This window comes from Carettochelys insculpta, chromosome 1 (assembly GCF_033958435.1).
Source record: "Carettochelys insculpta isolate YL-2023 chromosome 1, ASM3395843v1, whole genome shotgun sequence".
Classification (NCBI taxonomy): domain Eukaryota; kingdom Metazoa; phylum Chordata; order Testudines; family Carettochelyidae; genus Carettochelys; species Carettochelys insculpta.
Genome location: NC_134137.1, coordinates 68,373,695 through 68,396,482, shown reverse-complemented (window position 1 = coordinate 68,396,482; position 22,788 = coordinate 68,373,695). Strand labels below are relative to the sequence as shown.

At 42.8% G+C, this 22,788-nt stretch overlaps 2 protein-coding genes across 6 annotated transcripts in view; one reads left to right on the top strand and one right to left on the bottom strand.

Annotated features, from left to right (window-relative positions):
* The window catches only part of MTRF1 (mitochondrial translation release factor 1), a 33,502-nt gene extending 12,208 nt beyond the window's left edge, over nt 1–21,294 (bottom strand). For 2 of the 4 annotated variants that reach the window (XM_074988528.1, XM_074988505.1), the window contains exons 1-6: nt 11,707–11,755; nt 9,569–10,011; nt 5,885–5,976; nt 4,919–5,000; nt 4,568–4,675; nt 4,307–4,479 (exon numbers count right to left, since the gene is read on the bottom strand). In XM_074988528.1, the coding sequence (XP_074844629.1) occupies nt 4,307–4,479; nt 4,568–4,675; nt 4,919–5,000; nt 5,885–5,976; nt 9,569–9,989 (876 nt within the window). In that variant the 5' untranslated portion in view covers nt 9,990–10,011; nt 11,707–11,755. Of the gene's footprint in view, nt 1–4,306; nt 4,480–4,567; nt 4,676–4,918; nt 5,001–5,884; nt 5,977–9,568; nt 10,012–11,706; nt 11,756–14,199; nt 14,219–21,166 lie in introns of those variants that run through there. The other 2 variants (XM_074988509.1, XM_074988518.1) reach the window with 2 other exon arrangements.
* The window catches only part of NAA16 (N-alpha-acetyltransferase 16, NatA auxiliary subunit), a 125,149-nt gene continuing 123,613 nt past the window's right edge, over nt 21,253–22,788 (top strand). For both annotated transcript variants that reach the window (XM_074988488.1, XM_074988494.1), the window contains exon 1: nt 21,253–21,444. In XM_074988488.1, coding sequence (XP_074844589.1) covers nt 21,391–21,444 — 54 coding nt within the window. In that variant the 5' untranslated portion in view covers nt 21,253–21,390. The remainder of the gene's footprint in view (nt 21,445–22,788) is intronic.

The following is a 22,788-nucleotide window of genomic DNA, read 5'->3' as shown; positions in this document are numbered from 1 at the left end:
AGATGATCTTTGCTGAAGTGTTTTTCATGGATATAAATGAAGCAAGACCAATAGGGAGTTTGCAGCAGTGGAAATGCAAGACAATAAGTTTTCACTGTATGGATGACAGGAAAGGTTGTACCTTGGAAATGTAAAGAAATAAGAAGCAAGATTTAGGCATAATTTAAACAATGTGGTAAAGGGCTGTAGGGTGAAAATTCCTCAGGCAGGCCACAGTTTGTGCTAAAGACCCCCTATTCAATTCTTAAAATCTGGAGTAGGCCTATAATACAGAAATCCAGCTAGTATGGGTGGAAAAATACCTCGCTGGGATCTCTTCTCCCTTATCTCTCTCATCAGATACCTTGCTGGGCCCCCTTCTTTCTTATCTCCCTCACAATACCCAGAGAAGGGCAGGAAAGGCCTTGAAGTCTGAAGGGAGGAATAGCTGCTTCAGCAACTACATTCCAAGAAGAGGCCCTGAAAACCAACTGTTAGTGCTGTATGCTGTTAATGGCTTTTAATGACTTGTGCTTTAAATCTTCTAGATAACCGCCCAGAGGTGCCAGTGTGGAGACATCGCTATATTCTCTATCCTATCTTGACACAAACTGGTCATTGTATATCTGTTTTGGTTAACGTGGAGGAAACCACCTGTACTAGAGATAAACTACAGGCAGGGATATTCTGTTACCTTTTTAGATTATTGGCTTACTGTGCTCATTATACCTCCAGATTAGTGGAACTGCTATGGGCACCCGCATGGCTCCACAATATGCTAATATATTTATGGCTTACCTGGAACAACAATTCCTCAGCTCTCATCCCCTATTACCCCTCCTCTACTTAAGATACATTGATGACATCTTTATGATTTGGACCCATGGTATAGAGACTCTAGAAGAATTCCACAGAGACTTTAACAATCTGCACCTCACCATCAACTTATGCCTTGATTACTCCACGCAAGAGATACTTTTCCTGGACACTACAGTACAAATCAAGGATGGCCTGATCGGTACCACACTGTACCGGAAACCCACTGATCACTATGCTTACCTGCACCCTTCTAGCTTCCATCCTGCACACATAACTAAATCTATTGTTTACAGTCAAGCCCTTAGGTACAATTACATTTGCTCTGATCCAACTGACAGAGACCAAAAACTACAAGATCTTCACCAAAAATATTCATAAACTTGAATTACACACCTGGAGAAATAATAAACAAATCGACAGGGCCAGATTAACACCCAGATACCAGCTACTCCACGATAGGCCCTCAAAAGCCAAGAACAGAACACCACTGGTCATCACCTACAGCCCCCAACTCAAACCACTGCAACGAATTATTAAAGACCTACAACCTATCCTTAATCAGGATGCCACACTCCAGAAGGCCCTAGGTGACAGGCCTGTTCTCTCCTACAGACAACCTCCCAACCTTATGAGGATCCTCACCAACAGCCACAGTCTACACCTCAGGAACACCAGTCCTGGAATCTTTCCTTGCAACAAAGCCCACTGCCAGCTCTGTCCACATATCTTTTCTGGAAATACCATCACTGGACCTAACCAGGTTATTCACAGAATCATGGGCACATTCTCATGCTCCTTTACTAACATCATATATGCCATCATGTGCCAACAATGCCCAGATGCTTTGTACTTTGGACAGACTTCAAATTCCCTTGGACAAAGAGTTAAAGGGCACAAAACAGACAGAAAAACACTCCAGATCCACAAACAGGTTCGTCAACATTTTAATGGAGTGGGTCATTCTGTTTATGACTTAAGAGTTTGTGTGTTACTGAAGAACAATTTCCATACCACTCTTGAAAGGGAGACATCTGAGGTGTCTTTTATATTCAAATTCAGCACATTAACATGTGGTTTGAACCAGGATGGGAATTTTCTGAGTCACTATAAGGGCTCGTTTGCATACTTGGCTTAATCTAATTCTTGACCTCCCCCACCACCACCCCTCTGCTCTCTGATTTGCTCACCTTGATCATTTTTTTCTGACCTGTCCTCCTTGATTACTGTTTTTGGTTCTTTGTGCCTTAAATATTGAGTCTGTTCTGGTATGCCTATGGTCTGAAGAAGTGGGTCTGTCCCACGAAAGCTCACCTAATAAATTATTTTGTTAGTCTTTGAAGTGCTACTTGACTGATTTTTTGTGCTCATTACGTCTTGCTGCTAGAACCTATCCAGGCGTGGGTGACACCCATCTCATCAATAATCTATATAATCAATTGTAATCTAGTGTCTAGCAGTGCTTCATTGAGTCCTGATGAGCGAAGTGGAACTCCACCAGCACTGTGTCTAATAAACCCTCCTGCTTGCTTCATACAGAGTGTTCAGACTCTGTTCGAACAAGGGCTAAGCTGAAGATGACACTTAGGGTCCTGGTCTCAGTGACACTGTAGATAGTGGTGTCCCCAGTGATTGAGAAAGGAGAGAGGGGAGAGAGCTTGCAGGGAAAGAGTAGGAGCCATGTTACATTTAAACTGATGGCTGAACATCCACAAGGAGATTTCAGAAAAACAGGCCAAATCTCTAGTTTAGATTTACCATCTATTTAATCAGAGAAAAGAACTGGTAAGAAAAGATGTGTGATTTAAAAGAAAAAGAAGAAAAACTACTCAACGAGGTTAATTATATTATAGCAAACTTTTGCTGGGATGTACCACCAAGCCTCAATATATTATTTAATTTAGAATCTGTTTTACTCCTTCAGGTTGAACCTCTCTCCTCTGGCACTCTCTGGTCCAGCAACATCCGTGGTCTGGCATGATTTTAGTTAGCTGGATGTCCACCTATTATGGGTGTGCCCAAGTTTACCAGGATTCCATAAAATTTGTTTCCAGCTACGAGTCCCGGTTGTCAGCATTCTGTGCTGTTATTTAGCTCTAATTACCCCTAAGTGTCTTCTAGGAGCCCAATCAGCAGTGTAAGTATTGGTAATATGCTAGACAATACTGACCTCCTGAGGTTTGGCAAATTCTCTGGCTTAGCACCAGTCAGGTCCTGAGGGTGCCAGATTAGAGAGGTTCAACCTGCAGTGAGTTGCGTCAGTTTTGTGAATGCCAGGAGATAGAGAGCTTAATACCATTAACTTTCATAGAACCATAAAAGTGCAAGACTGGACTGGACCTTGAGATATCGTCTAGTCCAGTCTCCTGCACTCAAGGTAGGACTACGTACCAGCTAGACATTCCTGACAACTGTTTGTTTAACCTGCTCCTAAAAACTAATGACTGATATTTCACAACCTCCCTAGGCAATTTGTTCCAAGGCTCAACTACTTTGATAGGAAGTTTTCCAACCTATACTTCCCTTGCTACTATTTAAACCCATTGCACACTGGACTATCATCAGATGTGAATAAGAACAATATTTTGCTCTCCTCCTTGTAAAAATCTTTTATGTGCTTGAAAATTGTTATGTCCCTCCCTCACAAACCCATTTTTCCATCTTTTCTCATGGATAATTTTTATTGATATCCTTTGGACTATCTCCCATTTGTCTACTTCTCTCCTGAAATACAGCTCCCAAAACTGGACACAATACTCCAGTTGAATCTTGGCCAGCATGGAGTAGAGCAGAAAAATTACTTCTCATGTCTTGCTTACAACAATCCTGCTAATATATCCCAGAATTATGTTTACTTTTTTTGCAAGAACGTTAATCTGGGCACTGCTATTAAGCTAGTGAACCACTGTTTCCCAAATATCTTTCTGAGGTACTCCTTACTAAGCAGTCATCTCCCCTTTGGTAAGTCTGCAACTGATTGTTCCTTCCCCAGTGGAATATTTTGATATGCCCTTATTGAATCTCATCCTGCTCGCTGCAGACTTTTTATTCAGGTTGTCCAGATCATTTTGAATGTTCATCCTATTGTCCAAAGCTCTTGCAACCCGCCTCACCTTGATATCACCCACAAATTTCATAAGTGTGCTCTCTGTGCCATTATCTAGAATAATTGATTCGGGCACTGAACAGAACTGGACCCATGACCAATCCCTGCAGGATCCCACTTGATATCCCCTTCCAGCTTGACTGTGAAACACTGATAATTTTCTCTCTGGGAACGGTTTTCTAACCAGTTTGCACCCACCATATAAAGTAGCTTCATTTAGGTTGTATCTCCCTACTTTATTTATGAGAGGGTAAAGCAAGTAGCAAAAGCCTTACTAAAGCAAAGATATACTACATCAATAACTTGGCTCAGTCCTCGGTGTTTATTATTTTACACATACTCAAAGATCAAAAAAGAAAAGTCAAGAAGACAGGTCAATTTATTTCTGATTAAAAATTAGTTTACCTCCTCTGGCTGAGGTAGGACAACAACTGACATCGTCCCAGTGTGAATACGCTGCATTCTTGATGATAGGCCAGTCTCAGGAATTCGCTGAACTCTGTGAGTCCCTCCTTCATATTTCAAATACCTGTAGACACAGTCTCCTGAAATATGAGCAGCTGCATGGTGCAATCCACCTTTAAAGACAAATAATGCACGAGAGATACAGTCCAAAGGCACAGCTTTAGCTTAATCTTATTGGCAGAAAGAAAAACTGTATCATACCAATCTCAGCTGGTGTGTAGTTCAGAATTTCAAAGGTCCAACATTTGTAATTTGCATAATTCTGGTACATTTCAAACATTTCTTTGGTGAACTGTTGACAAATGTCACCTAAAAATTAAGATAGAACAACAAGAAACATAAGTTTATAGAATCTTCCCTGAAAGTTGCCAATTTTTAGCATTAGCAGTAATTCTAAAGAGAATTGTCACTGGAGATAGTGCTTTATTTAGATAATTACCACATCTCCAGAAAGTATAATTTTACATTATTAAAATATAAAAGAAACAACTGAAGCCTTGAAAACACGAACTGATGTTTGGGGTAACCTTCAACTGTGATGACTATGCTGACCTCCAGTGGTTCTGCCTGTTGTCACCTCTAACATAACATCACTTTCATCAAGTTTCTCCCTTGGCACTATGCTCTGGAAAAGCTGAAAAGAATGAAAAAATATCAGTATCTCCCTTCATGAACAAATATATATCCTACCTTCATGTCTGCATCAGTCTGAACACACAGAAACTCCAGACTTGTAAATGCAAATCAGGTAGTTAGGAATGCAAACTGCTAAGTCAGCGTTATATTCTAAGATTCCTGGCACACAAAGGTGAGATTTTGGTGTATTAATGGAGGCTACTGCAAGTTTGAGTCCACAATGCAAAACACGAGACCACCCAAATCAGCCCCTGCAGCACCACTGTCTTGTGAAGAAAATACTAGCCGTGAAGGCAAGTTTACACTGACATAGGATCTTCTGAAAAATAAGGTCAAATTCATACAATCAGATTATCTTAATTTTCTAAAACAGACACTCTTGATTCACAAACACAAAGACTTTCACTGAATTTCTTTAAGCTCCTCTTATGACAATTATTTCCACACTGGTCTTATTCAACTGAAGAAAATGATAAAGGATTGAAAAGTTCCAAAGGATAAAGCCTTTCTCTGTACACTCTCTGCTGCATGAACGATTGGTGGAACACCACGCCATGGCATAATGGTTCTCAGTGTTAGAGACACAGACAGTGTTAGAGAAGATGGCAGAAAACAAACAAGCACACATACAAAAAGTGTCAACAGGAAAGGGCTTCTCAGGTTCATTTAGCAGTAGAAAAAATATTCTAGAGTGAATATTTCAACGTCTCTTCCAATGAGGGAAAAAAAGCTGTATCTCTATTTCATTAATGGCAAGTGTTGTAGTCTGCTGTTAAGAAAACCTCGTCTGGAACAGTAAAATTGCCTGGCGGCTTGAAAACTTGTAAATGAAGATGTCAAGAGACTTTCATCTCAAAGACTGTACCTTCATCTCTAGCTCACCTTTTTGCAATATGTGTTGATTTTTTGGTTTATGATTTCCTTTTCTTCTAAGGCAAGTTCTAGCAGCTGTTTCTCTTCTCTACTGTCTAATTCTAAATTCCAATGACAGAAATAAATATTAATCAATATTATTTAGTTTAGAGCAAACTGTAATATAAAAGCCAAATTAACCTATTACAATGGATATCAGCATGCATTACAGGGAATTGCTTTTTTGCAGTGCAAGATTACAAATAACAAACAACATAAGATGATGTATATTACTAAGTAATGCTCATATCTTCAGGAGCCCTGGATGGCTTAAGAGGCTGGAAATGGAGTACAGAGGATGCTACCTCTACATCTCCAGTTCAAACCCACCCAAAGTCCATGGCAGTTAAGTCATTCCCATGTCAAAACTCTTCACTGGCAGTGTATGTGGTACTATCAATGGCTATTTTCCTTACTTAGAGGTTGTCTAGACTTCTAAAATAAACACAAAGCTGCAGCAGTGCTTTCAAGTAAAAGTGTGGCCATGGAAGGAGCACTGGGAGAACTCATCACCTTAGGTAAACCACCTCCATAAGGGAACAACAAGAAGTCTTGTAGCACCTTATAGACTAACATATTTTGGAGCATAAGCTTTCATGGGCAAAGACCCGCTTCATCAGATGCATGAGTGGGATGGTGATTTCAGAGGGGTATTTAAAGAGTAGGGTCCCGGTAAGAGGGAGGGCCAGAGCTGACAAGGTCCATTCAGCAAGGTGGAAATGGCCCAGCATCAACAGCACTTATCAAAAGAGTTAAAAACACGTTAGATCAGACAGGAGGAGGTGAGCCTTTGTCAGAGTCTAATGGGGAGATATTAGCACTCAGAGTTTCTCTGCTCTGAGTGCTAATACCTCCCCATTAGACTGTGACAAAGGTTCACATCCCCCTGTCTGATCTGACTTGATTTTTCCTGTTTTGATAAGTGCTGTTGATACTGGGCCATTTCCACTTTGCTGAATAGACCTTGTCAGCTCTGGCCCTCCCTCTTACTGGGACCCCACTCCTTAAATACCCCTTTGAAACCACCCCCCCACTCATGCATCTGATGAAGCGGGTCTTTGCCCACGAAAGCTTATGCTCCAACATATCTGTTAGTCTATAAGGTGCCACAAGAATTCTTTTTCTCAAAGCTACAGACTAACACGGCTACCTCTCTCATACTTGTCACCTCCATAAGGAAAGTAGCTAATTGTACTGGAAACGCAGCTCCCAGCACTGTAGCCTGGTTTACGCTGGTACTTTCCAGCACTGTACCTTGCTGTGTTTGGGCGGAGGGAGGAGAAAGAGAGGATTCCACGCTTCTGAATCAGGAAGCTGCAGCACAGTAAAGTGGTAATATAGATTCAACTGTAGTGTGTGCATTACTTCACCGTTCATTCATTCATTTGTGCCATGCTGATTACCGTAGGCGATCATGGTCTTCCACCCGTCTATTACGAGGATTCTGGAGCATCTCCACAGTACTATGGCAATGCAACCATGAAGTGATACTATCCAATATTTTCTCACATTGTCTACCTCGCCCTCACTTTCCATTATACTTTCCTGTTGTCACTAAATTTTCAAGTGCAGACTTTCTAGTTATACGGCCTATAAATTTTGCCTGACTTGTTCTTATCCTATTTAGCAGTATTCTTTGGCGGTTGGCTTCATTTAAGACAGACTCATTCATCCTTTTGGTTGTCCATGAGATGAACAACATCCTTCTTAAAAACCATATTTCTGGGGCTTTGACATACTTCTCAACTTGTTTTCTGATAGTCCATGATTCGCATCCATACATGAGGTCTGGTTCTACATAACTTCACGGCACTCTTTTCCTAATCACCAATGATAAAGATCTGTTCATGAGAATGCTTCTCATTTTCTGAAATAGTGCTTCTGCTTGAGCGATTCTGCATTTCAGTTCAGTTAAACACCTACCATCAAATGTGATATAAGATCCTAAGTACTTGAATTTAGTTACCTGACACAGAACTGTTCCATTTGCTAGTACCTCACACATTAGCAGTACCTTCATCTTCATAATAACCATTACTTCCGTCTTTGAGATGCTCAGCTTGAGTCCCATCAGCTCACTTTCTTTATTGACAATGTTAACCAGTTCCTGAAGATCTTTTTCACTTTCTGCTATTAAAACAGTATTATTCTGCATACCTCAGGTTGTTGATGTTACATCCTCCAATGTTTAATCCTGGCAGACCTTCTATTTTGCACATTATTATTTCACTGTACAAGTTAAAGAGATCAGGTGAAAGAACACAACCTTGTCTCCTCCTTTTATCTTCACATATCTACTAAGGTTTTCTCTGACCCTGATGGCTGCTGTCTGTGCCCAGTAGATTTTTCTAATTATTCTCAAATCCTTCCCATCTATATCCAGTTCTTCCAACAGTTTCATCATTTCTTCATGTTTTACTCTGTCAAACTCTTTCTCATGATCCATAAAGCACAAATACATGTCCTTTTGAACTTCCAGTGCTCTTTCAATTAATTACCTTAAAATGTAGATTGCGTTACCAGTACCTCTGTCTTTCAGAAATCCACATTGTTCATCAGAGATCTCAGACTGTATTTGATTTTGAATCCGGTTCATAATAATCTTCAAAAGAATTTTGGTCATGTAACTCATAAGACAATTGTCGTATGCTGTTCACATTCAGTTGCACGTGGTTTCTTCGGCAAGGCAATAAAAACAGATCTTGATAAGTCTTCTGGGACGTGCCCTGTACTGTAAATATCATTTAAGAGTTTCATAATTCTGTCAATACCAAAGTCTTCTAAAGATTCAAATATCTCACTCGTGAGTTTGTCCACACCAGACGCTTTTCCTTTTTTCATGCATTTGCCTACTCTAAATTTCACTCACCAATGTGGCACATTTACCAATCTTCTTTGCATTTAAAATTCTTTGCATTTCTTCCTTGTCCAAGTAATAATAACAACTGTATGGGCAGCAACTTCTACTACCTTGTTTTTCACCCCATCTCCCATATCATCAGTCAATATGTTGAAATCTCTTGGCACAGTTCTGATCAAGAGATAACCATTTGTTTATTTCACTCCATATGAAACTTCTCAAATATCTTCAAGGAACTAGTATTCCACATAAGGTTAAACTGAAGTCTGACATTTCAGAGTGTGGGGTTGAGCATCTCCCAAGAGATGTGGGGAGGCAATAATTTGATACGATATCAATGAACCAAACACCAAAACCCAAATTTAAATGACAATGTCAAGTCTGACATGTACTGTAAATCACCTCCCACTGCCTAGATAAATTAGCTTTACTTCAAATATGTCCCTAAGAAGAAAACTTCCATTAGCTCTGTGAAACATGGGCTGAAGTATTAAACACAAAGATTTCTAGAATATTTTAGCTGAAGACACATTCATGTGAGCTTGAATGGGCAATGCACATAAAAAACTGGCCTGCTCTCCAAAATTGGTCACTCAGTGGCCTCAAGAGTAGGTGCAACAGGGCTAAAATAAAATGAAATGGAAAACTCTAGAAGGCTTTAATAAGGACATGGAAGACCCTCAGGAAAATGTACATGCCTAGATTGCTCCCTGAGTGATTCATTTCAAATTCTGGGTAATAAGGCCCATCACATCTTAATAAAGCTGCACTGCATAAAGATATATTTTACTTACTTGTACACATGGATTCTATCTCTTGAATTTCTCTTTCTGCCTCTTGTATTTCTTGAAATCCATTTGCAAGGGTGGATAAATAAGCATGTCTTTTGCTCAGAGTACTTTGCTCATACTCATTCATTGAGCCACTATTTAACAACTGGCCAACCCGCTGATATTCTCTGTTTAAGGTCTTGAGGTATTTTTCCACAGCTTCGTGCTTCAACAGTGCTCTAAAATCCTGATGATAGCTCCTTAACCAAACATCAAATGACAGAATAGGTTTAACTAAATTCCGTAAATATTTTTTCCTAAAGATAGATAGTTCCATCATGTGACCAGGCCTTTTAACAAGTGAAGAAGAGCAGCCATGGTGACAGCTATGAAAACAATTAGCAAGCAGACTTCTAAAAAGCCCGGTGCCTCGATGAGGTGTCATCTCAGCTTTTACTGTTCACCACCTGAAATTTAAAGCAGATACGAGTCATTTTTTCACTGGGTTTTTTTTTTTAAATGGGTATTTTAAAATGCTAAATAGGGACCAAACCCTGCTTTTAGTTGCAGTAGTGTAAATCTAGTAATGCTGTTCTATCTTAGAGGGAGCTAGCCCAGATTTAGGTCAGGATCTCCCTAGATACTTTTACTGGCATAGCCATGCTGGTTAGCAGCGTGAAGAAAATCACAGCCCAGTTAACTCAGTTATGCTGGCAAAAGCTGAAGCACGGACACAGTTCTATCACCAAAAATTCTTCCGTAGGCACAGCTTACTTGATTAGGTGAACAAGTTTAAACTATACAGGCAATAGCAAAAGAACTTTCTTGCTGGTATAAGCTGTATCTACAGTTGGGGAGCTTGCTGTATATATAGCTCAGCAGAGCTTGGTCTTGAGCATACTCACGCAACAAGTTATTCAGCAAGACTGCATATATGCATCAATGTTTGCACCACTGGCACTACTGCAACAATGCTACAAAGCCTACAGTGTGTATATTTCCAAATTAAACTTACAAATCAGAGACAAACTAATCTCAGTAAAAATAAAAGAAGTTTTACAATAATTTCAATAAACAAAAAAGGCAGTCCTAAATACAACTACGTTATCTGACCTCCTCTAAAATAATGCAAGAACGATAACATAGTACTTCTTCCTTTCGGAAGTTATGCACATTATTCAGGGAAAGGTCTCCATTTCTTCCTCAGTTTGTACATTTCATATCACAAAATTGGTTTTGAACCTTTCACAGTTTTTAACAAGAAGTCTTGATGTTGTGCTGATTTTTTCCAGGGATAAGGGGCTGCCGACAAAGGGGCTTTTTGATGGCAGAACCACTCTTCACTGCTTGTTTTCTGTTGTGAATATGCAAATGAGTCACTTGCATATGCAAACAGAGGCTGTTTTGTATTTTTGAGACTGCTCATTTGCATCAAGCTGCCAGCTCTAGGGGTGAGTGCAGCACTAGCCTGTGTATTTAGGGGTAACCCCTTTCAAAAGCTGTAAGTAATTCCATTTTAGGATGTGAAAAATAAAGCTTCTATTAACTTATTTGTAAAAGCCTTAGGGTTTCCCACAGAAAGAAAACAAAATACTCCAGAGGAATGGATTAAGTCAAATGGAAATTCCATGTTTTCATTTTTAATAATTAAAGGCACTATTAGTAACAGAAATAACATACATCTTAAAAATAGTAGTCTGAACTAGAAGGTTTCAGGTAAGGTTCATTTAAAAAAAAAAAAAGCCCTACCCAAAAACTTCAGCTGCCCTAATAATATACTAATTAAATCTGTGCTGCATTACAGCGATTATTTCAGCAGGAAGTTAGCCACCCAGCTACTCCCTCACTCTACCCCAGATTATATTTTGTTTATAAAGCTGAAAAATGTATTCATAAAGTTAAAATTACTATCTAACTGAAATCCCAGAAGCAGTTACAGTTAATTTTATATTGCTTTTCCTTTTCCAATTAATCCCTTTGCTCTTTATTCTCAATGCCACCTTCCCTGAAGCAGCTCTCTTCCTTGTATTAACATCCCAGTAAGAATTGCTTAAGGCAACGAGATCCTTGGAGCCAAGGGCCCTCGTGCAGGTGTATTTACCAACAAAAATTATACACATTTTAAAATACACTTGCCCAGATAGAACAGATGGAGACAGTACCTTATAGCACGCAGCCATTACAGAGCGGAAGAGACTGAAAAGCTTAAAGAACTACCACTCCCAGCATTCTTGCTAAGCACGTCAGCTCCCAGAATGCCGAAGACACATGCCTGTTAACCCCTTTTTCCCCATTATAAAACAGAAAGGAAACATAGTCCTATATGGAGAACATGACATTTCTGAAAAGCGTATTTGTATTAATATTATTATTTACTGTATTTTATTGTGGCACTGATTAAAAGGCCCCAACCAAGGTCCTTATTGTATAGCAGCTGGCACAACACTATCAATAACATTCACCCTTTCATCATTGATGTGGAATTCAATATTGCCAACTGCAACTACTCCAAAATCATGAGTCAGAGTCCTAAAAATCATGAGAGTGACTGAAACCATGAATTTTCAAAGTATAATAAATTTTGGATTGTTTGTATTTGTCTTGGCTAATGGGTAGTATGGGTCAGAAATTTTTTGAGTAAACAGTTTATCCATCAGAAACAGCCAATCCTGGGAAAGAGTGCAGCACGCAATTCTATGTCACAGAATTTGCCTCCCTAAGCCATACACTCTTTGGAATGTGCCTTAAAAATTGAAGATTTTAAATTATCTTCTCACATCAAAATACAATTTAATCCTTAAAATCTTGGATAGGTAAATATCAGTTACTATTGAATTATATGGAAGTCACAAGCAGCTCATGTACCTAAACTTATAAATTACTAAACTGGTTCAAATCAGAGAAGTGGCAACAAAAATTACATCAGTTTCAGTGGCAGCCAGCAGTAGGTATTAGAGCTGAGTACATTAAGCTTTTCATCAAAAGCAAACATGATTCAGAGATCATTAAGCTTGGCTGACAACACAAAAAATAGTAGCAAAAGGTAAACATTTTACATCATATAAATAGATGCCAAAACTTGTTTAATGGCTAATTTATATGTGGTATCTATTAATTTTTCCATAGACGTTCATGAATTCCATTAAATGGAAATTAGACTTGCATCAAAAGAAACATAGATCTCTGTATGCTTACAAACCTTATAGCACCCGTTCTCATCCTTGTCATGGCCCTCCCCACCAGAAGCAAGGGCTGGGAGACACAGACAGGACTAAGGGAGTGGAGGTTGTGGCTGCAGCTGGGAGTAGGTATGAATTCAGGAGCTGGGTTGGGCTGGGAATGGAACCCCTGTCAGAGGCTGGGGTTGAGGCCAGGATCAGAGCCTCATGGGGGGCCAGCAGCCAGGGCTGCAGCTGAGGGTGGAATGGGGCTTCCTTCCTCCCCACCCCCTGTGGGGGCTGGCCCGGGGCCTGCCAGCCCCTACATCTCCAGTATTCCTTCATGTTGGGGGACACACCCCAGTTTTGGGAATTAGAGAATCCTTCTCTTTCTGTTGTTATCTATGCACTGAAGAAGAGTTATCTCACAGCTTGCTCTGACTTGACAGACTTCTGTGACTCTGCTAAGATTCACTGATGTCAGTGAAGCTCCATACAGATACAGAAGAAAGTCATGCTTCATCATTTATACAGGTACCGGTTTTATGTTAATATATTTTGAAATCAAATGATTCACCAGGTACAATTACAAGTTGATTATCATTTATACATTGCTAGTCTATTGTTATCCCCTTTTGATCAGAGCAGTTAGCCAATAAGTGGGGCCTCATGGGTTGTTTCCATCAAGTGGAGACATTGATGACAGAATCAGCTATTTACTTGATGCAATCCTGTTCATTTATAAAGAATGTGTACAAAGTTTTGTTTCTCTGAACACAGTAAGATTAAATGACTGGAGGCTATTTCCTTGCTTACATGCCTTCCCAGCATGCTGCCCAAAAATGCTCTTGTCTTTTTTTCTCAAGGCCAATCTATAAGTGTTTCTTGTTACCTCTTATTTCTTTCTGCTCTGTCTGTTCCTTTTTTTTTTTTTTTTTTTTTAAAACAACAGAGACACAGTTGCACCCAAATCAATCCCCAGCTCTACTCTTTGTGGCTTCCATTGCTTTCACTACAACTAAGCAAAAGAAGGTTTGCTACCCATTCGTGTTTTACCCAGACAGTTTGGTTTCTCATTTCTGTCTCTGGGACTACGTCTACACTAGCCCAAAACTTCAAAATGGCCATCCAAATGGCCATTTTGAAGACTACTAATGAAGTGCCGAAATACATATTCAGTGCCTCATTACCATGCGGGCGGCCATGGCACTTTGAAATTGCCACAGCTTGTCGCCGCACGGCTCATCCAGACGGGTCCTTTTCGAAAGGCCCTTATTCCTATCTGCTAAATAAAATGGGGACCTGCCAACCCCTAAAAGTCTGGTCAGTGCTAGAGGGAGGTGCCAGCTCATCACTTTGAATTGGACCCAGCTATCTTCCTGCAGGAACACTCTTTGAAATGACTCAGTGACTGATGGAGTGGTAGAAAAGTGAGGGAACAGGACATTGGGGGAAGAGGCAGGGAAAGGTGTGTAGCCTTGGAGTCTGAATACTAACCATTGGAAAAGCGTCAATCCTAAACGAAAGGCATTTAATTGTACCCTCATTTAGCCAGAAGAGAAGGTGGCTAGCATGTGCACCAGCTTCATATGTCAAAGATATGCTTTCTGGGAGCCACCCAGTCTCCAGCATAACAACATGAATGATGAAACAAAACAGCCATCATGTAGCACCCTAAAGACAGACAAAATAATTTATCAGGTGATAAAAACTGGTGGGACAGGCACCCCCCAGCATCAGTTCCCCTTCCCCTGGCACTCACTATCAGTACCATGCTGCTTCTGGTGAGTATGGCACGCAGTCCTGTCTCTCCCCTGGAGCAACAGAAAGGAGTCTTCTCCCTCCCAGAGCAGGGATGGGGAGAGGGCAGGGCATAGGCAGAGCATGGGTGGGTGGAGAGGAGAGGAGAGGGAGCAGGGCAGGGACACATGGTGGTTACCCCCTCTTGAAACCCTGCACCAGTTGCCTTTGGTTCTATAGACAATAGTAATTCTTCATTTACTAACCTTTGGGCTCGTCTACACGAGCCCCATCCTTTGAAGGGGGCATGTAAACAAGCCTGATTGGAGAATAGCAATGAGGTGCCAAGCTGCATATGCAACACCTCATTAGCGTAATTCGTGCCACATGAACTTTGAAGTTGCTAACTTCCAAGCGGCGGCGAGCAGTGTAGTCACAGGCACGTTTTGGGAGTAAGGGAACTTTGAAGCTATACGGGTACTTCAAAGTGCTAACGGATACACGGCATGTTGGCTCTTCGAGGTGCCTGCAGCTACACTGCTTGATGTTGCTTTGAAATTCACGTGGCAGGAATTATGCTAATGAGGTGCGGCATATGCAACACGGCACCTCATTGCTATTCTCCGATTGGGCTCATTTATATGCCCCCTTCAAAGGAGGGCACTTGTGTAGACAAGCCCTTTGTGAGATAGACTGTAACCTTAGCATTCTTTTAATAAAGTTATTTTTCTGCAATTTGCATTGTCTTTTTTCAATTGATCAGATGTAAAGCTATATGATAAAAATTAAAAATGGTTCAAAAATGAAAATACAAGAAAAAAAATCAGGCTTTGAACTAATAAATATTTAAATCTAAGTTCCTTCTGTGAAGGAGTATATAGCTTCTTTAACCAAGATGATTAAAAAGAATGGAAATTACAGGCCTAAATAGTTTTGAGAATCTGGGCATTTAAGGCTCCAGGACAGAATGGCCCTTTTTAAAATGGAGAATGGTAAATATCAGGGTCCCCTAAGGATCTGTACTTTGTGCTTTTGAACATATTCATAATTGATCTGGAAAAGTAGGTGAACACTAACATGGCAAAATTTGCAGACCACAAAATTACTTAAGACAGTTAAGTCCAAAATTGCCTGTGAAGAGTGAACAAACGGATCTCACAAAACTGGGTGGCTGGCAACAAAGTGGCAGATGAAATCCAATGTTGGTAAGTACAAAGTAATGCACATTGGAAACATAATCCCAATTATAAATACAAAATTATGAGGTCTAATCTACCTCTTTACCACCCAAGGAAAAGCTCTTGGAGTCATCATGGATTGTTCTCTAAAGGGTAGCACAAATTACTACCATTGTGGAACAGCGTCCATTAGTTAAAAAGATGAGGACTGTTCATCTTAAAAAAGAGACAACCAACAGAGGGTTTATGATAGAGGTCTATAAAATCATGACTGGTGTGGAGAAACTGAATAGGCTAGTGTTATTTACCCCTTCACATAATACCCAAGCTACTTGGCCCCCCACTTTCGGAAGAGGCATGCAAAGGAGCATGATCAGAAATGCAAATGAGGTGCAGATTTAAATATTTCATACCTCATTTGCATATTCCTGTGTGATCTTGTTTCCAGAAGAGCCATTTCTGGAAGGCAAAGCAGCATGTGGACGGAGTTCCTTCTGAAGGAAACCCCTCTTTCAAAAGCACCTTCCTGAAACAAAATTGGAAGAAGGGTGCTTTTGAAAGGGGGGTTTCCTGTCAAAGGAACACCATCCACATTGCTCCTTTGGCTTCCAAAAATAGCTCTTCCAGAAACCAGATCATGTGTGAACATGCAAATGAAGTGCAAGATATTTAAATCAGTGCCTTATTTGCATTTCTGATCTTGCTCACTTGCCTACTCATTCCAAAAGGGAGGGAGACACAGCTCCAATGAACAGGCAGCAAATTTAAAACAAACATAATGGAGTACTTCTTCACATAGGCCCCCTGTGAAATTCATTGGCGGGGATGTTACGAAGGCCAAAGGATAATTGGGTTAAAAAATATTTAGGTAAGCTCACTGAGGATTGGCCCCTCAGTGGCTACTGGCCAAGACAGTCAAGGATGCAACCCCATGATCTGGGTGTGCCCAAACCTCTGTCTTCCAGAAACTGGAACCACATGACAAGGAATAGAAGACTTTGATAATTACTCTGTCCAGTTCATTTCCTCAAAAGCATCTGGCTCTGAATGCCGTCTGACCCAGTATGGCCATTCTTATGTTCCCTCGTGACCTTAGACCAGCTGTTCTCTATTGCTACTTTTTTTTGCAGGGAGGTCATGAGTGTGGGTGGAGCATATTTTGTGGAAATGAGGAAGAGCTCAGTCTCTGACAGAGTCATTTTGAGCAGATGAAATTTATCACTCCCCAGGAATAGCAGAGCAGCCTCTAGAAATAAAATAAATATATAAAAGTCCGCCAGGAAAGGGAATGTTTTATTAGTCACGTATCACTGATTCATAATGTTTAACATAATCCTTTTCTAGTTTTATATAAAATATACACAATATTTTTTGCAATCACTAGACATGAAAATGTAATGCACTCACCCTAAAATTCCTTTCTTCCCTTCAGTCTTCAGATGCAGAGCCTGTAATGCCCCATTAGGGCATTAACAACCTAATGATGCACCGATTTTAGGTGCTACCCCTCTATGTTGATTTGACAGCCTATGTCAGAATGGACAGATTGGCTATTGTATCCAGATGACATGCTAATGACATGGTCCACTGTAGGCAGACAACTCTAACTCCTAATTTGGAGTGGTGGCTGCCACCCTGGGGAGCAGGTGAGCAAGATATGGCTGGGTTAAGATAAAGAAAATAGACTCTTTTAGCCCAAAGCCTAGTGGTTTGGAAAAATGTAGATTACGACAGCATATGAAGTGTAAGTCAAAAGTGTTCATCTGCTTTGACAAGCTAATGGATGCCAGCCAAAATAGAATTGTGTTTTTTATAGTTCTGTTTTTTAATATTAATTTATGGAACACATACTCAAAACCTAAGAAGAGCTTATGAGTTTGTCTTTCACCAACAGAAGCAGGTACAATAAAAGATATTACCTCACCCACCTTGTCTCTCACAAAAAATAGCAAATGTCACTTAGTTCTTCAGTTGCTTCCCTTTCTCAGGCAGAGGTGACTAGTGTTTGGAGACAGAAGGGGGGCACCAGCCACTTACCTCCCCCCAAACCTCGGGGGAAGGGCCAGGACAACCCTCTTCCACACCACTCCTGACTCTCCCTGCCCTTGCTTCGTCCCATCCCTTCCCACCCCAATCTACCACTTCTCCCAGCTGAGGTGGCATGGGGGACTAGCAGGGCCATGGAGCCTGCGCTGAGAGCAGGAGTCCATGAAGCCCACACCTGCACTCATTGACAGCAGTGGGGAAAGAGCATCCAGAGCTGCTTTGCTGTTATGCTCTAGGGGGAGGGGCCAGGACTGACCCCATGCTTACCAGCAGGAAATGATGTCACCAGAGAGCAACACAAGCTACAGCTGCCTTGCTGTGCTCCCTCCTGACTGCCAGGGAGTGTGGGAGAGAGGGCAGCATGGCCTCCTGCTGCTGTTGCAGCCCCTGGGAATCCATGCCCCCCTGCACTCACCATCAGCAGGAAGGGGGAAAGTTCAGCAAGGTGGTCTCACCTCGCCCTACTTTAGGTCACACTGCTCTGCTTCTGGATGGGGAGTCTGTGAGTGTACCTGCCCCTCCCACAGAGTGGTGTGCTCTTCCCCACAGCTGCTGATGAGTATATGGGGCATGAACTTCTGTTGCTGGCGCTGGTCCCTGGTCCTGCTACTTCCCTGCTGGTTGCTGGACGGTCCCTCTTGCATGGGGAGACGGGGGGTGTATGCGCTCCTCATGTATCTCTCACATATCATCCCTGTTAGCAGGAACACCTGAGAGACAACTTATACTCGGATGCATCTAAGGTTACAACTACTTCCCAAAATCTAGATCGTCAAGAGAAGCTACATATTTTAAAGGGCAAAATTCCCAATGAGCAAACAGGTAATCATTATTATGTCAACAGCAGCAAGTTGCTCAAGCCTCACGCTTCACTTGGTGAAGGAACCACTGCCAGTCTTAGAACAAATATTAAGTCTTACAAACATTTATGAAATGGCTAGAAAGCTCAATACAGGTAGCACTTGACGTCAAACATTGAAAACTGAATGAAAATATTAGATGTCATCCATAGATTATAATTATCTGATTACTAGCTTACCATCCTCTCCTTAAATTCCAGCCAGATCTCAGCATCCATTAAGCACACAAACTCTGTAGCATAGAGACAAATGCATTGTATTATTTGAAAATAGGGAGCTCTGGGTCTCATATGATGCATGTGTGTGTGGTTCTAACACAAATAGCTCTTGAGACAGTCAACACAAACTGGGAGATTGGAACTGGAAGAGACCTCATGTCATCTAGTCCAACAGAAGGACCAACCCAACTAAACCATTCCAGCCAAGATTGTCAAGCCTGGCCTTAAAATCTCGAAGAATGGAGATTCCACCACCTCCCTAGGTAGCTCATTCCAGCCCTTCATCCTCCTCCAAATGAAATAGTTTTTCCTAATATCAAACCTAGGCCACCCCCCACTGCAACATGAGAGCATTGTTTCCTGTTTTATCACCTGCTACCACTGAGAATTGCCTAGGTCTATTCTCTTTGGAAGCCCCTCCCCTCCTCCAGGTAGTTGAAAACTACAATCAAATTCCCCCCGACCACTCCACTTTTCTTCTGCAGATTAAATAAACTGAATTCCCTTATTCTTTCAGTCATGTGCCCCAGCCCCCTCAGCATTTTTGTTGCCCTCCGCTGGACTCTCTCCAGTTTGTCCACATCCTTTCTGTAGTGAGCAGTCGCAAAACTGGAGGCAGCACTCCAGAAGTGGCCTCAATAACAGGGGAATAATCACTTTCCCCAATCTTTCGTAACACTTCTACTAAGGCAGACCAATATGCAGTTAGACTTTTTGGCAAAAAGGGCACACTGTTGACTCATATCCAGCTTCTCATGTACTGTAATTCCCAGATCCTTTTCTGAAGAACTGCCTCTTACACAGTCGGTCCCCAGCCTGTAGCTCTGCATGGGATTCTTCTGTCCCAACCGCAAGACTCTGCACTTCTCCTTGTTGAACCTCATCAGATTTCTTTTGGCTTAGACCTATTTGTTTAAGCTGTGCACTTATGCAGCTGCTCAGGAGAGAGTACAATCCACCCAGCGGATTAGCAGAGTGCCCACAAGTAGGTTTTTTGTTTCTACTAGGGGTACACATTCACACATGCATTGATTACTTTGTACCCTACCCCAGTTCTCCACAGTATTTACCTCTCCCTGCAAACTTGCTGTGGGTGCAATCCAATCCATCATCCAGATCATTAGTGAAGATGTTGAACAAAATTGGCCCCAGACAGGACCAAACACTGAGGCACTTTGCTTGATACCTGCTGCTAACCATCAAGCAGCTGATCACAAGCTATACTGCTTTATCTTATCAGTGACAACGCTGTGGGTAATTGTGTGAAAAGCTTTGCTAAACATATACAGATATCATAGAGCTAGAAGAGACAGGTCAACAAGTCCAGTTCTTTGCCCTCTTGGCAGCACCAAGCACCATCTGCAACATTTTTTTAAAAACTATTTGCCCCCAGAACACTGTTTTCAAGGATGAACTCACAATCCTGGTTTTATAGGGACACTGCTCAAACCACAGAGCTATCCCTGCTTTCTGAGATTTACCCTGTCTACTGCTTTCCCTATATCCACAGAGCCAATTACCTACTCACAGAAAGCAATTAGGCATGACTTGCCCTTTGTGAAACCATGCTGACTGTTCCTGGTCACCCTTTTCTTCTACAAATGTTTCAAAATGGATTCCTTAAGGACCTACTCCATGATTGTTCCAAGGGCTGAGGTGAGGCTATGCAGGGGCAGGGATAGCCCAGTGGTTTGAGCACTGGCATGCTTAAACCCAACCCCAGAGGAAGCCATTTAAGAATCTGGGGCAAACAGATTTAAAAATAAATCAGTCAGGGATGGAGGTAGGTCCTGCTGTGAGGGCAGGGGACTGGACTCAGTGACCTCTGAAGGTCCCTTTCAGCTCTCAGACAGATGAGCGTTATCTCCAGCGTTATCCCAATTCTCCCTCTTTTCTTGTTTAAAGATGGGCACCACCGTAGCCTTTTTCCATCGGGGAGGGGCAAAGAGGAGGAACAGTGGCAAGAGAGTCATCAGAATAAAGGGATTTTCTCCCCTATCTCATCCCACAGGGGCTACATCTACACTGGCACAAAACTTCATGCCAACGGCCATTTCAAAGTTTTGTGCCAGTGTAGCCACAGCCCCCAGGGACAGGTCAAACACCACCGACCCCCGCCCAGCAGCCAAACACCAGTCTGCAGTGCCGTTCCGGGGCTACCACCTCCCGGGTCCTTCATCGTGAGGTGCTCCTTGGTGGGGGGAGGCCCCGGCTCCCCAGCATCCCCTTCTAACCATAACGCCTAACAGGCCCTAACGGCGACCCGCTCAACCCGCAAGACCCCGAGATTTCTAACAGCCTCGCGAGAGTTGGCTGCAAATGCAGGCGGGCGCGAGGCCAAACTCAGTCCCCGGCCGCCCGGGCTGTCTCCCGACGACTGAGGGGTGAGAGGAGGAGGGAAACCGCCTCGCGCGCTGGTTACCGAGCAGGATCTGCGCGTGCGCCAGGGGGGGATCCCGGCGGCCATTTTGCAGCGTCAGTCGGGAAGTGAGGCCTCCCTGGCAGCTGCGCACAAGGGGCAGCACTCGCTCGCTCGCGGTGCCTGAGGGGAGCCGGCCGGGCGGCGCAGGCCAATGAGTTAAACAGCCGCCGCCGCCCGGTAGGAGCCGCGTCTTCTCACCGCCGCCGCCGCCGCCCTAGCGCACCATGCCGTCCGTGCTGCTGCCGCCCAAGGAGAGCAACCTCTTCAAACGGATCCTGGTCAGTGACTGACCCGCTCGGCCACACCGCCCCGGCCCGGGACACCCGCCCCCCCAGCCCGTCAAACCGCCCCTCACCCCGGGGCGGGAGCAGGTGGGAGGGCCCGGCTCCGTGCGCTGAGTGGCTTGGCCGGAGCTCCCGCCGCCTGCAGGCTCTCGCCCGCTCCCTTCCTTTGTCTAGCGGGAGCCAGGGCAGAGCAGGCCCGACAGCCGCTGCTAGAGAGGGGCCCGTCTGTCCCCCACCGGGGGATTGAGCGGGGCTGCGGCAAACGGGTTGGCGCGCGGCTTTGTGGCCAGCCGGCTCCCTCAGCGGGCTGCTGGCTCTCCCGGGGCCCGCTCGGCACCGCAGCCCCCAGGCGGATACAAAGTCTGCAACCAAATCGCGGACCCTTCCCCTTTGCTGCGCTTTTCCTCCGCCCCCTTTCTCTTTCTCCGCCGAAGCAAAGTTTCGGCTGCTTGGAGCGAGGGGTTTGCCCCCTTTCAAACATAGCCATGAGTTGTGATCGGGGTTCAGAATTCAAATCTCTCTAGAGCTTGGGTGTCTGGATTTAGACGGGTGTTCTGCTGATCTTACATTTGTACAGCACCGCTTGGAGTCAAGGAGGATCTGGAAGCACTCTGCGAATCTAACCCATGCATAGGGACTCATCTCCTCTTTGCAATGCAGTCGGATAACAACTGACCAAGAGTAAATGCCATATCTGGACTAGAGTTAAGATATTAACATGCAAAAAGATTTTTTTTTCCATTTGGCCACATAGCTGATTGTGGCTGGCTCTGCCTACTAAAGCAGAATCTGCTTTGCAACATCGTTAAAGTGGTCAGCTCAAGCGCTGTATTTAATTGATCAAGTGTTGTTAAAAGTGCCAGAGGTTTAACTCGTATTTTATGAATGAAACATTTTGGGGTTATCCATTGTTGTTTGTCTGAAATAGTTTTTGGTCTAGGTGCTCTAGTTAAAGAATAACCTTTAGACTGTTCTGTGCGTTAATTATTTTATGGAAAAACAGATCTGTGGGTAGGGCTCTGCCAATTCATGACCATGAAAAATGTGTCACAGGCTATGTAAGTTGGTCTTTAGTGTTCTTTTTCTCTATACAGATTTTATGGGTGGAGACCAGCATTTCTCAAATTGGAGGCCCTGACCCAAAAGGGATTGGGGGGGGGCACTGTCACAGGGTTATTTTAGGGGGTTATGTCATTACCACCCCTCCTTTTGTGCTGACTTGAGTTGGACATCCGGAGAATGGTGTTTGTTGCTTGGGTGCCCAGCTCTAAAGTCAATGCACAAGTAAGGGGTGGCAGTACCGAACCATACCATGGCACCCTTATTTTTGTGCCTTTG